This window comes from Melopsittacus undulatus, chromosome 19 (genome assembly GCF_012275295.1).
Source record: "Melopsittacus undulatus isolate bMelUnd1 chromosome 19, bMelUnd1.mat.Z, whole genome shotgun sequence".
NCBI classification, from domain to species: Eukaryota; Metazoa; Chordata; class Aves; order Psittaciformes; family Psittaculidae; genus Melopsittacus; species Melopsittacus undulatus.
Genome location: NC_047545.1, coordinates 3,651,380 through 3,665,581, shown reverse-complemented (window position 1 = coordinate 3,665,581; position 14,202 = coordinate 3,651,380). Strand labels below are relative to the sequence as shown.

The window sequence follows — 14,202 nt, the reverse complement described above, 5'->3', positions numbered from 1 at the left end:
CATGATTCAAACTACCTATGCTGAGGGTTTTCGTTTAGCCCTGAGCTCTGTTGAAACACGTCTGGGATCCTGCATTGCCTGGGTTGTCTCCAGCAGGGATCAGAGAAATCATTCCTCGATGTCTATATGCATCGCTGTGGGACAGGGCATTTATTGTGTCACCTTGAATCTCAGTTACTGCTTTGGAAAGGCTTTTCTCTCGGCTGTGTAAGCGCTACGCGTTGGCTGCACCCTCATCTTCAGGCTGGTGTAGTGCGAGCTCCCCCTCCTGTCCCAAGCCCCCCTGTAGGAGACACGGGCTGGGACAGCGACATGGAGACGGGTTGCCGAGGGCCCGTGGATGCAGTTGGACAGATTGGTCCCAGTCCTGACGCTCGTTAGGGCTGCTGCGCCCCGCTCCGAGCCGGCTCCCGCACGGCTGTGAGCAGGAGGGAAGAGGGGAGCCCCCGCAGGTGCTCTCCCCGGGCAGGCTGGTGAAGGTGCGGAGCGGCGGCTGGCCCGGGGGTGCAGGGCCAGGCCCCCTCCCCCGGTGCACGCTGTCGGGAGCGGGCGGGGAGCCGCAGACAAAGAGCCGGGGCCGGAGCCGAGCGGGCACCGGGGCCAGGAGGAGGCGGCCCGGGGGCGGGGACGCGGCAGGGGCGGGGGCCAGAGGCACCGGGGAGCCGAGCCCGGGAGCGGGGCGGCGGGGGAGCTCGGGCTGCGCTCGCCGGGAACAAAAGGCTCCTCCTGGGCGCGGAGAGCGCCGGGGCTCGGAGCACCATGCCCCGCCGGCAGCCCGGCTGCGCCTGGAGGGTGCTGCTGACCCTCTGCAGCCTGAGCGCAGCCCAGCCCCGGGAGCGGCAGTAAGTACCGGCAGGAGAGGAGAGGAGAGGAGGGAGCTCCTCCAAGGAGAGGGGCTGGGAGGGGGTCTTGGGAGTGAACCCCTTTGCTCGGTGGGGGCTGCACCGGCCGCTTAACAAAGCCTGGAGGGGCTGGGGTCGGGCAGGCGAGCTGCGGCGAGTCCCGAGCCCGGCAGCACGTTTGGACTCGCCGGTGCAAAAGTGCATAGCACAGGGAAAGGGGGAAGCAGAAAAAAAAGGCAGCAAGCCTCCTTAGAAATACCTGCCTGTAGCTGCTCCGGCGAGCGGCTGCAAAGCTTTTATCTGCAAACAATTATTTAAGGAATCCAGGGTGTTGCGCAGGGGCTGCTGTTGGGCTTGGGATGGGTGAAGGTAACGTTAGTTACCCCCGAAGAGCATTCTTGTGGGGAAAATCAGCCGGGGAGAAACATTGCACTGCTGGGCAAGTCCTCTGGCTTGTAGAAATTGAATCCACAGCTCATTCCAGTGTGTTTAGGTTAACTTTGATTAAGGTTTGCTTTGTTCTTTAACCCTAGCTTATTATAGCCCCTCAGCATCATGAATAGCTGCATTAACTGAGTGCCATGGAGAACTTATTCTCACTTGCTTGCTAGAAAATATTTTCAGTCCTGCCAAGTTTTGGCATAACCTGGCAGAGTTGTTAGTCAAATGTGCTTAAAGGATCTGTCCGGTCACTGTCAAGTTAACTGTTTAATAGCCAGGTTAAATACTGAGCATTCGAACACCATTTATTGGGTGATTTACATGACCATATCAACAGAGTGATACTTCAGGAGCTGCAGCAGTTCAGAACAATGTGAATACATGTGCTTCACATATGGCACTGTAATGCTGTGCTTGTGTGACAGTTTGAATCTAATCAGCTCATCCTGGCTGCAGCTGGTACTCCTCCTCCCTCTGCAACTAGATCAGCTATGTCTGTCTTACTAAGAGTTTGCAGCTAAGTAGTAACTCTTTATTGTTGTTTATGATTGTCCTAATGAATTTTCAAACCTGGCAACCATAAGGTTTTGAATCTGCAAGTACCCCATGCAATTTAAGTCAAATGTCACAGGGATCTGAACTTCCTTTGGGGGTAATGGGATCTCCATGGCAATGAGGCCTGCTGAGAGAGAAACATGGGCTTGGAATTTGATAAAAGATGACTTGGGGGGCTGTAAAACACCATCGTCCTCATCCCAAAGTGATAATTAATCATGAACTAAAGCAACCTGGCTCATGGAACTGTAGAAAGGCAAGGGCTGAGAAAATGGGCTTCAAGAGTCACTGAGGAATTGCCTTGTTTCAAAAGAAATCCTTTTGGGTAGGAAAAAAAACCCAGAAAGGTGTGTCACGAAGAGAATGTAAATGTGTTGCTTCCAGCCCAGCGCATCAAAGAGCTCAGGGGCTGTAATGCTTTTAGTTGACAAGTTCATGGCACAGTGCCATTCAGTACGGAGGAATGGTGCAGATTCCATTCAGAAACACAGGGATTGTAGCATATATGGGAGGTCGTCTGGGGTGGCTTTAAAGCTGTGTGTTTGTGTACTTGCTGAAATAATGCCTTTCTGCCAGGGTTAGTAAACTGGCAGGAGGTAATTGTTTGAATAAAAGTGGTAGTAAAACTGAGAATTTGAGCCCAATCTTGTAACTGCTTTCCATGTTCATATTATGCATATTAGATACAGACCTAGACTACTGATGGTCACAAGTATTAACCCTACAGGGGCAAATGTGTTGCAGAATAGTAATTTCTTTTCCTGCTGCTATACATAAAGTGGCTTCTAAATAAAGGTCACACTCTTGCTGCTGTTCTTGACCGTCTACTTCCAATTTTGCTCCTCAGGGGCTATTTGATCGCAGCACCTTCTGTTTTCCGCTCTGGTGTTGAGGAAGCTATAAGTGTAACCATCTTTAACTCTGTCAAGGAGACAACAGTCCAGATTCAGTTAGTAGTCAAAGGAGAAACTGTGTCACGAGGCCACGGAACAGTTCTGGGTAAGTTCCTGTAATTCTGAACTTGAGAACTAGTTTCTAAGTTGAGGTGTTGTGGAAGCAGATCTCTCTTGGAGAACTGCATTAGGTGATAACAGAACTGGAAGCAAATTACTGTTTAATTCATTGGCCACTACTAAATGTTCTCGGTTGGTTGTGGTGGGGGGGTTTTGATGTATGTGATTTCAAACGCCCAAGGCTGGTAATTTTGGCACACTAAGACACACAGAAACCCTGGATAATAGATATCCAAGAGTTTCATAGAATCATAGAATAGTTACAGTTGGAAAGGACCTTAAGATCATCTAGTTCCAACCCCCCTGCCATGGGTTCCTTTTGAAACCTGAATGCCTGACACTGAGGAGCTGTGTAAAGTGTAAGTTGACTTTAAAGAAAGATACAAAATCTGCATCATTATTTTCTACTCTTACTTTGAGAGCTGGAAATGCAATTTCTGTATCTTCAGGACTGAGTAGTGCTGAAAGAGGTGGTATTACTTGTGCATTTGGATAAATGCACAAATCAAAGACAGATACCTCTGTTCTGTGTGGAAAGACAAAGGATGCTTTAATTATGTCCAACTTAAAACTGAATGAAATTAGTGTAGATGAAGTCCAGTAGTGCTGTTCTACCACCGCTAGTAGCGGTGTAAGCTCTAAAGCAGGCAAGACTTGAGCAGTCTGGCTCTTTAACCATCATGTTAGTACCTTAGCTTGAGAAGAATAACATGCTCTCTCTTTCATTTTAGATAAAGGAACAATTAAACTGAAGGTGAGTGTCAATTCTTTTAAGATGGTTTTGGTGAAAACATAAGGGACTTGCCTTCAACCACAGCAGTGGAACAGGGAACAGTTCTGTTGTATTACTGCAGCACAGCATGGATGCTTTCACTGCACCTGCTTGCATCATCCATGTTATTGGCCCGTAAGTAAGTTAATGCCTTTGATTTCCAGAAGTCTATACAGCTGGGTGATGGTCTGTTGTGACTGATACGATCTTTGCCTTGGTGGTGTACCCCTCAGTTTTCTTTGCCTTTCCTGTAATTACTGTATGGCTGTTCTGTCCTGCCAGTAGTTAGACTGTGCTTGGGATTTAGGATCTAGAAAGGGTTTGATATTTCCCCACCCTTTACTGTGCTAATATACAAACTCATAAATATCTCGTTCTTTTTGAGAAGGTGTAATATAGACCTATATGGTAGGGAACATCAGCAGTTACACCAAATGCTAGAGATTTCTTTACCCAAAGACACTAACTTGCTGTTGAATAAAGTCTGCAGTCTCATTGCTGATTTGGTTCCCTGACCTATTACAATATTTATAATATTGTCAGATATTTACTTCATAATTTTCATTCTAACAGAATTTGAAAAGTCATTTATTTCTCTGAGCAACTGGTTGAAAATGTGCCTGTTTGTTTTGGGGGTTTTGTGTCTGGTTTTGGGGTTTTTTTGGGGGGAGGATTTTTATTCCTCTATCAATGGAACCATGTCTTCTGTGGCATGGTTCATTTCCCCATATAACACATCTTCTGTAGTAGAAGCTGCACATGTAGATAGAATCTCACTTTGCTCGATTGCTAAAGAAAGGGAAGAAAATTTCCTGCCATGTTTTTAGCATGACTTAGCCTCCTTTGAATTTTATACACTGTAAAAGTTCTAGCATGTTCTTCATCTTCTTTTTACGACTAACCTGGTTACACTGAAATGCTGCAGGTGGCTGCTCCTTGCTCATTTCAGTGTCAATTATATTCCACAGAAAGCTGAGAGGCTTTTCTGTGTCTTCCTCACCTCGTGGTCTATTTTCTAGGTGCCTTCAGGACTCCGTGGACAGGCACATCTCAAAGTCTGGGGCAACCGGCATCTAGCAGAGGAAGGCTACATTTTCCACAACTATACCACAGTAACCATCGATAGCAAAGGCTCCTCAGTGTTCATCCAGACTGATAAACCTGTCTATAAACCCAAGCAGAAAGGTAAAGTGACCGTGGAGGACTTGCCAGATGCTAGGACTGCTTTCAAGCAGAACTCTTTTCAGAGATAAATTCTAGGGTGAGGTACTCTGTTCATTGTTGTGATGACTAACACATTTCTTCTTTTCTTTTTCTAGTGTTGATAAACCTCTTTATGGTGAATTCTGACCTGAGACCAGTCAATGACAGGGTAAAGAAAACTGTTTTCTTTCACACTGTAAAATATGGTGCAATATTTGGCAAGCTGTGTTTTATTCTAATCCACATTTATGCAGGAATACAATTGGGTTTTTAAAGCTATTTAGCCATATCTTGTGATTTACCATGTAAGTTTATTTCATTCGGTGACACTACTGTTAAAGGAGAATATAAATGCTTTTGTAGTGCTAGTAAATAGGATGCAACTATGCCAAAACAGTTAGAGGACATTTTGAAGACTTTTAGGTAATTTAGGTATTTAGGTAATGCACAGATACACAAAGTATGACTTTTCCAGTTAGATGGGTGAATGAAATGTATGTTTCTCAGCTACTCTTGCCAAAGAAGAGATGTTTAAACTTTGTCACTCTGTGCGTCACACCTTGCTTCAGCACTTTAGAACAAGAAGCAGAAAAGTAGCTTTGTTTCATAAAGCCTTTTATTCTTTTTTTTTCTTTCAGATTGAAGCTTATGTGGTGGTGAGTATCTGTCTGTCTGCCAGTTATGTAGCATGCATCCTGTAGAGGCACAAGATTCATGTAGCCATAAGAGGAACAAGTCATCCATCTGTACCTTTTCAAGTCCATTAAGGCCATTCCCAACTGTAACCTGTGCAATTATCTCTATCCCCGTGTCTTTAACTGATCTTTGTGTCCTGCTTTTTTGTTCTCACCAACAAATATACTTGTTTTCTACTTCAGTTTCAGCAATCCATTCCCATTTTTCAGACTGAGAAGAACTGGCTAGATTCATTGGGGTTTATAAATGTAACAGTCCCACTCAATTTCTCCCTTCTTTCCAATGCAGACACACTCCTATCCTTCATCTGGCTGGGCTGATATAGCAGGGCCAATCTCATCTCTGCACCCAAACATTATGATAGTGGACAATAGAAATTCATGGCAAGGAAAGGGTGCTCCTGTCTTCTTCCTCCTGAGGTGAATGAGAGGTTCCTTCTGTGTCTAGTCTTTTATTTTTTTTCCCATGTGTTTTCCTTAGCTGTCAGCAAGCAGAAGAACTCACCCTCTTCTCTTGTTTGCATTTAGTCACAGATATAATTCTGACAAAACCAACGGGATTAATTTCATCCAACTTTGTCATCTAAAAATTGCCTTGTTATACAGCTCCCTTTATGAGCAGAAAGAGTCTTCAGACGCCTGTTCCTCACATGCAAAATTGGTGTCCTAAGATAGGTGGAAGATCTGGCACTTGACAGTGCTTGCTGTGTGCATTGGTTATACAAGCAGGGTCTAAATGAGTACTGAATTTTAGACAGCAAGTACCCCTGGTAAAGTATCTTCAGAGATGTTTTTGACAGACATTAGTTACATGTGCGCTGTTAATGAAGTGTATATATTCTTTGTTACAAACTGAGTTAAATGTATTGGTGATACTCATTTTCACTGTGACATTTCTCATTCCTAAACCGCTCTGCAGGATCCTCGGGGGTCTCGTATGATAGAGTGGAGCAATTTGAAACCATTTTGTTGTGGTAAGTTTCAGATGGTTTTTATTCAGTGTATTGTTAGTTGCTCTTGCTCCTGCCGAGTTGTGTTCAATAAGCCTTGACAAGGGCTGATGAGTGATACAGAGCTTACAAAACGTTATTTCCTTTTTCAGGTATTGTGAATATGACTTTTCCGCTGTCTGACCAGCCAGTGTTTGGTGAATGGCTCATCTTTGCTGAAATGCAAGGACACACATACAACAAATCCTTTGAAGTTCAGAAATATGGTGAGTTTTATCCAGATCAGCTTTGACCATAACCCAAATGCACTGGGAAAAACAAAGCCTTATGAAATGTTTTTACCCGAGATGAAACACCAGGACATCTAGAGTGTCATGAGGAAGAATTCTTTAGAGGCTAGGAATGTAGGGATATGAATACTTGGCTTATAGGGATACAGATACTTCAGGGATATAGACACTTAACAACTTAACCAGGCTCTTTGTTCCCATTCTCCATAAAGTGAAGGACTTGGAAGTGTCAAATTGCACAATTCATTTTGCTTTGGAAAACTCTTGAAGATGCTTTCAGGCTGTTAGTGCTCTCCTTCCTTTCCTAGATTCCTCTTTGGAATTAGGAATTCCTTTTCAGTCTCAGAGTTCCTCAGTTTGATGCAAGGTGGGCGTTGTTACACCCAGCACACGAGCTAGGGTATCTGACCTGTTCACACAAGCCTGTTCACAGCCACTGACAATTGCTAATCTCTCGACCCTATTCCCAACACATGATGGAGGAGTCATAGTCCTGTTTACTGTGTATCTAAGAGAAGAAGCTTGGGCTCAAATCCTGGCTGAAGTTAAAATCCCCCTGGAGTAAAAATCTAAGGTGTTTTGCTGGGGGTGTCTTGTTGAGAAAGTCTTGGTTTGCTGCTTTTGTTGCTTCAGTTCTCTGCTGAGTGCTGTCCTGTCTCACAGTAGCTGCACTGCACTCATCCCACCACCAGCAGTGATCTTGCCAGCGCTTTTGCTATCATTTGGACAATCAGATCTTGAAAATCTGTTGTTTCTTTTCATTGCAGTGTTACCAAAGTTTGAGTTGCTGATTGAGCCCCCTCGCTACATTCGTGACCTTTCACTGTGTGAAAAAGGAACCGTCCATGCCAGGTAGGAGCATGGCCCAAGGAAAGTTTCCTTACTTACGGTGCAGCCACTGAAGCTTGGATCTCATCTGCTGCAGGCTTTTCAGATGATTTCTCATCATGGTTTTCCAGCTGTGCAGCTCACATGGTAGCAGCCTTGATAGGAACACAAGAAACAGCTGGCAGTTGGGAATGATCTTCTTTCCATTTCAGATACACGTTTGGAAAACCAGTGACAGGAAAGTTAATTATCAACATGACAATAAATGGCGTAGGGTACTACAGGCATGAGGTGGGACACCCTGTCCTCAAGACCACCCAGGTGAGTGAGACCATTGAGGCAGCTGTGATAAAATGCCTGATTTGTACTCTTTGGCATGAATACCACAGCTCTGTTTGATGCTGCTGGTGGGAGATCTGAAAATAAATTGATAAATGCAATAAATATTTCCATTATGGTGGACCAATCACATATTTCTTATGTGTCTACACTTTAGATTGGGCTTCTAGACCCTTTTGGAATGTGAATGCAAACTTAGATTTCCCTTCCCTCCATCCATTTTGCAGATTGATGGCTCTGCTGTCTTTGATGTGTGTGTGAAAGATATGATGCCAGCTGATGTTCCAGAGCATTTCCGAGGCACAGTCAACATCTGGGCCACAGTGATCAGCTCTGATGGGAGCAAGCAGGTTACATTTGATGACTCAACGCCTGTCCAGAAACAGCTGATTGATATCAAGTACTCCAAAGATACTAGAAAACAGTTCAAACCTGGACTGCCCTACAAAGGAAAGGTAAGATTAAAAGTAGAGATGCTGACATGTGGCTGATATTGACTTGATCCCAGGATGTTATGCCATGTTCTGGTGTGGTTTTATCCACTTGCTGTTTGTGTCATTGGCTGGAATTGCCTGTAATGTAAAACCTGTTGTTCTATAAATGAAACACTGTGTAGGTAGAAGTCACTTACCCTGATGGAAGTCCAGCTGATAGAGTCACTATCCGAATTAAAGCTGAACTCACACCAAAGGACAACGTTTATACAAGTGAACTGGAATCAAGAAATGGCTTGGTGGAGTTTGAAATCCCCTCCATCCCTACAGCTGCCCAATATGTCTGGCTAGAGGTGGGTGAAAGCTCTTTATAGGATTAGTGGGCTTTAATGTAACTAATCTTGTCAAACCTGCACTTTATACATCAATGCTACAAAGAGAAATCAGTGCCTTTTAGCTTCAGCTTCTTGATTTAAATGCAGCAAATACTTGTTTTGCTTCTTGCTGCCAATAGAACTGAGGTTGATGACCATCATGTAAAGATGCTTCTCCAAATACAGCTTAACATGGTAATAAGGGTCCAATATTTGGAGTACTGTTGCTATGTAAAAATGATGAGAGATAACTGCTGGAAAGTATAAAGTGGGAAGTGGGGACACTGTGTAAGAAGAGAGTACAAATCAGGCTTTCTATACATATATAACATTCAGATGTAACTTTTGTTAAGACCAAAGTGACAGCGATTGATGGAAAACCATCTGGGGATCAGTATCTGCCAAACTACTTGTCCATCAGCAGCTGGTACTCGCCCAGCAAGTGTCACATCCAGCTCCAGGCACCAGATAAACCTTTCCAGGTATGTTGACATTGTACTCCATCATAGGAGCAACTGCTTTTCTTGGCTTAACGTACTTTGTTCTAATTAAATTTCTAGCCACTTCTGCTTCTGGGATCCTGGACTGTTGTTTCCTGTACAAAGGTTGAAGTAGCTGCACTTCAGCCACCAAATAACTGTTTAATGTGGGCTTAGCAGACAGTGCTAAGCAAAGTACATTTGATGCTTTGCTCAGCATCTCATTCTTCTTTGTGTTGTGAGGATAGGAGAGAGAGGGTGGATGTGTAGGCACTGAAAAGGTTTTCCTATTTGAATGTATGTTCTGTGCTCCTCCAGTAATGTTCACATACAAACTGCTTGGTGAAAATGATGTGCTTTAGTTCAAGTTAACAAAAGTGGAGAGATTCAAGTGATGTTTGTGGGAGTAGCTTGATAACTAAAGATCCAAATTAGGGCTATGGAGTCTAACTAGAACTTCCACTTTAAATCTCAACTGGATCTATTCAGTCTTCCAGTTATTAAACTATGAATTTAGTTGTCTTCTCTTGTAGGAGCTTCTCTAAAAATGCATATGAAAGCTGTTGTGATCTCTCCTGAAGAAGAGATCTGATTTAACCGTGATTCCTGTTGTATGTTGTTTTACTGAGTTGTTTAGGATTTGTTCTGTACCCAAGAAGATGCTCCAAGGGTCTGCATATTGCTTTATGGGGCTAAAAAAGTGACACTTAGATTCCTAGTATCAGTAGATCCAAAGGTTGGTTTGAGACTCTTTGTATCCAAATAAGAACATTTCTTTTATCATTGCATTTCATGGAAGTTTAATGGCTAATTAATCTTTTACAAGTTTCCTGAGGTATGGAAAGGGGATTATACACTGCTAATCTGAACATCTTGTTCTTATTATAACCTGATTAGAAATAATTCTTCTGTGGGAAAGCTAGGAGGTGGATGACCAGCTGATGTGGGAACTGTTTCCCTGCTTTGCCAGCTCTTACTGGGTGTTCCAATTAGCTACATTCATTTTCTTTTAATGAATTGTTTCATCATTTGCACTGGGGAATTCTTAATACTTCAAATATTTCATGTCACGAGGCACTTCTTGGACTCTGTGGCATTCTTGCTGTATTTAACCCATTAGCTCCTTGTATTCTAGCCCTCGCCTTTTTGGTTTGTACCATAGTACGTTCTGGAAAGATATCACTGTCAGTGCTGGAAAAAAAAAAGGTTTTTCAAAAGATTTCATTGGGATTTAACTTTGCTCTTCAGCCTTAACAGTCCTAGCTGAGCATTGCTATGCTGTAAATGACAGGAGGATCAGGTGTGGAAGTCCCACTTAATACAAATGTTAGCTGCTCCTTGTATCCCAGAAGCAAGAAGGAAAGTTGGTGGTTCCACAGAGAGCTAATTACTTAGGCAGACACGACCCAGTCCTAAGCCTGTGACTGAGCACTGATGTCTGCTCTGTTGGGATTGGCAGTATTTGGGTCATTCTGTCTCCAGGCTATTCAGTACCCAGTGAGTTCCTCTGAGTACAGGCCTTCAGTGCACAAGAAGTGCAGGAAGCCTGTGCTGCTCTGGAGCCTGTTGCAGGCATCAGGGAGTTTGCCCAGAAAAAAAGAAGCTCTTGGCTTGTTTATTTGTTTGACAGCTCCTTGAGTGCCAGACTTGCAAATTAAGACTTGTGTAATTGGAAAGCATTTTCCCTCAGATCTCCTCCCAGGAACTTTATGCCACATTGCTTATGTTTGAATTAGTATTTGCCATATGAAACTAATCACCACATATAATCTCAGTTAAACTGTGGGGGCACATCCCTTCCCACCCCCAGCTCAGCTCTTTCATTTTGGGGCTGGGCTACAGAAGAGGTGTCTAAAATTCAACCAATTCTGACAGCTGCTCTGTGCCAAAAGGCTTAACTTTCAGGATTCCAGAGATTCCTTTATTGTTTCATTAATGCATACAAACCCCCAGCCCATTCTCCTGTTAGATTTACAGGGAGTGAAGAGCTCAACACAGGCCCCTTTTTATTGTGAAGAAAGTCAATGAAAACAGTGCTAATGTACTATACTTTTCAATGCAAACATTCCTTAGGAGAAAGGTCACATCTCTTGTGGACTGAAACCCAAATAGATTTTTGTGCTTTATAAATAAAAAGCATGCGTTTAATAGACCAAATCTTTTGCTTTTTATTCTCTGAGTGCAGGTAGGAGAGGAGGCTTGGATTGCAGTGAAGTCCACATGTCCTTGCAATTTCACTCTACATTATGAAGTGGCATCGCGAGGCAACATTGTCCTTTCAGGACTGCAGCCCAGCAATATAACCCAGCAGAGAAGTAAAAGAGCTACCTTTCCCTTTGAGAAGAACATTGATATCACACGCCTCCCAGGAACAGGTAGCCAGTGTCAGAAATGCAAACTTACTCTTTATTTTCAGGGGAAAACAACCTTTGCACAAACCTAAATATCCTCTTGCTTGAATTTGTGCTTTTTAAAGGGCATAGAATAATTTTGTGGAGGCATAAGAGTGGTATTCATTGCACAAATACAGAAAAAAGATCTCTTTCTCCAAGAGGGAATAAAGTGTGGACTCCTAGTTTGTATAAAGAATAATAGAAAATACAAATTGGTAAATTCAGGGAACAGGAAAAACGTTGAGTAGTTGTTCTTACCCTCTCCATACTACTCATTGTGCCATGGCTGCTAATTGCCTATCAGCATTCCCAAAATCAAAAGGGAAGAGATTCTGAGTTCAAGAAGAATATAAGCAACAGGAGCACAGGAAGTCCTGGATGGAGAGTTCTGTGCTTCGCAGCATTTGGATGGGGCAGGAGGAAAGTGATTTTGATTACTAAAACTGTCTTTTTTTCCCATGTATTTCCATTAGCACCTCCCAGTGTTCCTGCAGCAGAGGCTGAGGTCTGCAGGACATTCCTCCGGTTCTCAGTAGTTCCCAACATGGCTCCCTTGGGCCGTCTCCTGGTGTATTACGTCAGGGAGAATGGAGAAGGGGTCACAGACAGCCTGCAGTTCACAGTGAAGTCCTCCTTTGAAAATCAGGTATTGGCACTATAGCTAGTGGAGAGGAAGGGCTGGTGTCTTGTTACTCTTTGTAGTTTTATGTGCTGATTCTGGGTCGAGATCATGGGATTTGATGTTCAATTCCTAGGTTGCAGTGGTGCTCTCAGCAAATGAGACCAGACCTGGTGATGTTGTGAACATCAAGGTCAGAGCTGCAAAGTCAAGCTGTGTCTGCATTGCCACTGTGGATAAGAGCGTCTATTTACTGAAGACAGGTTTTCAGCTGACAGCCAGTCAGGTATAAGGAAACTTAAGACACGGATAGCTTTTTCTAATAACAGCTATCTGCATTTCACCTTTGGCAGGTAGCCTTCGTACCTAAGCACAGCAGTCTCTGCCCTTTCCCTGCAGGTTTTTCAAGAGCTTGCAGAGTACGATGTATCTGATGCTTTTGGAGCTCCAAAGGAAGAAGGGCACTTCTGGTGGCCAGGCATGTCCTCCCGTAGACGCCGTAGATCTTCTGTCTTTCCCTGGCACTGGGACATCACCAAGGATGCTCGCTTCGCATTCACAGTAGGAAGAATCAGCCTCACTTCTCTATGGAGTGTCTTCTTTAATGTTTGCAGATAATTTTCAGCTCCATAGGCCATTCTTTTTTTCTCACATCTGAGCTGTTTCGCTAGGGGGGAGGCTGAAAAGTAATTTCTGAGAACTGTGAAAGGTTTGCTATATATGGTTTATATTCTTTATATAGGCTTCTACTACTTGCCACTCCCAGTGTCACAGGTCTAATATTTTGTGTTCCTTCCATTTTTTAAATCCACATAACTGCTAATAATAACAATGATCCTGGCTTCCTTTGCATCCTCTGCCTCTTTATTCTTTGTCCTTTCTGCAATTTCGGCTGAAATGTTCTATTATGTTGCCTTAAACCCCATAGACTTCTGCATATTATCCCAATGCCTCAGTGTTTTAACCATAAACTAAACCCCCAACTGTACACTGCTTCATTCAATGCTGCTTCTCTCCCTGTCATCTCCTGAGGTTTTGTTCTGATGGGTTGTTTTCTTTCTTAGAGGCATAAACATGTTCTGTACATATGTTACTAGCTGGTATGTATGCATTGCTCTACACCTGATCTGTAATAATTGGATGTATATGTAAAGAGAACAAAGCTCATGCTGCCTTTGGTGTCTGGGAGCTGCTGTCTCTTATGAATAAGTGCATTTAGGGGACAGAGCTGGCAGAGAGCTTTCTTAGGAATTCTGTAGTTTTCCTGTGAAGCTCTGTGGACAGTTTCCATTTTGCTTGGCATTCCTGGGAATGCAGCATTGGTGATGTCTGATGTGAGAGCTGCCTGCTAACTGCAGCAGAACACACTGGAAGCTTTGAAGAAGGATAAAAAGCTGTAATGTAATGTTCTGAGGGAAAAATATGTGTCATAATTTTTCACCTGTAACTGCCTGGCAGTTACACATACTCAGAAATGTCAGATATTGCTTTAAATGCATTTTCCAAGCAAGCAAGAGCTTTCTCATAAGTCTTCTGCCTGTGAAGTGTCCACATATTTTCACACTAGCAAACATTTTTATATTAAGTTCTAAAAAATCCTCACGTTTCAATTGAAATTTGCCCTGGAAATGTTGGCACAGACTTGGGGGATTCTTGTCTGAAAAGCTTTTATTGGTGCATGTTTTAATTCTCTTATCTTTTTCTTTTCTTTTTTTCTCTTGTTGGTTTTTGTTTTGTGGTCTTTTACTGTTTAGGAAACTGGCTTGGTTGTAATGACTGATATAGTCAGCTTAAACCACAGACAGAATGGAGGCATGTACACAGATGAGGCTGTCCCAGCTTTTCAGCCACATACTGGGACATTGGTGGCTACAATGCATTCTAAAATAGCACCAAGGTAATGTTTTTGCTGTAATACATATGGTCTATGATACTCAGAGCTATTTTTTAATGTGTTCCCAGCTGTTTTCCACTT

The 14,202-nt window shown here is 43.3% G+C and overlaps 1 protein-coding gene across 4 annotated transcripts in view; it reads left to right on the top strand.

The window, feature by feature from the left end:
- The first annotated feature begins 667 nt into the window (after positions 1-667).
- Positions 668-14,202, top strand: part of CPAMD8 (C3 and PZP like alpha-2-macroglobulin domain containing 8) — a 45,190-nt gene continuing 31,655 nt past the window's right edge. For 3 of the 4 annotated variants that reach the window (XM_031042278.2, XM_031042280.2, XM_031042277.2), the window contains exons 1-18: positions 668-842; positions 2,686-2,837; positions 3,583-3,605; positions 4,643-4,808; positions 4,943-4,995; positions 5,465-5,482; positions 6,441-6,495; positions 6,624-6,737; positions 7,529-7,613; positions 7,802-7,910; positions 8,156-8,383; positions 8,545-8,715; positions 9,090-9,218; positions 11,401-11,590; positions 12,082-12,254; positions 12,364-12,513; positions 12,627-12,788; positions 13,982-14,124. In XM_031042278.2, the coding sequence (XP_030898138.1) occupies positions 760-842; positions 2,686-2,837; positions 3,583-3,605; positions 4,643-4,808; positions 4,943-4,995; positions 5,465-5,482; positions 6,441-6,495; positions 6,624-6,737; positions 7,529-7,613; positions 7,802-7,910; positions 8,156-8,383; positions 8,545-8,715; positions 9,090-9,218; positions 11,401-11,590; positions 12,082-12,254; positions 12,364-12,513; positions 12,627-12,788; positions 13,982-14,124 (2,204 nt within the window). In that variant the 5' untranslated portion in view covers positions 668-759. The remainder of the gene's footprint in view (positions 843-2,685; positions 2,838-3,582; positions 3,606-4,642; positions 4,809-4,942; positions 4,996-5,464; positions 5,483-6,440; positions 6,496-6,623; positions 6,738-7,528; positions 7,614-7,801; positions 7,911-8,155; positions 8,384-8,544; positions 8,716-9,089; positions 9,219-11,400; positions 11,591-12,081; positions 12,255-12,363; positions 12,514-12,626; positions 12,789-13,981; positions 14,125-14,202) is intronic. The other variant, XM_031042279.2, reaches the window with a different exon arrangement.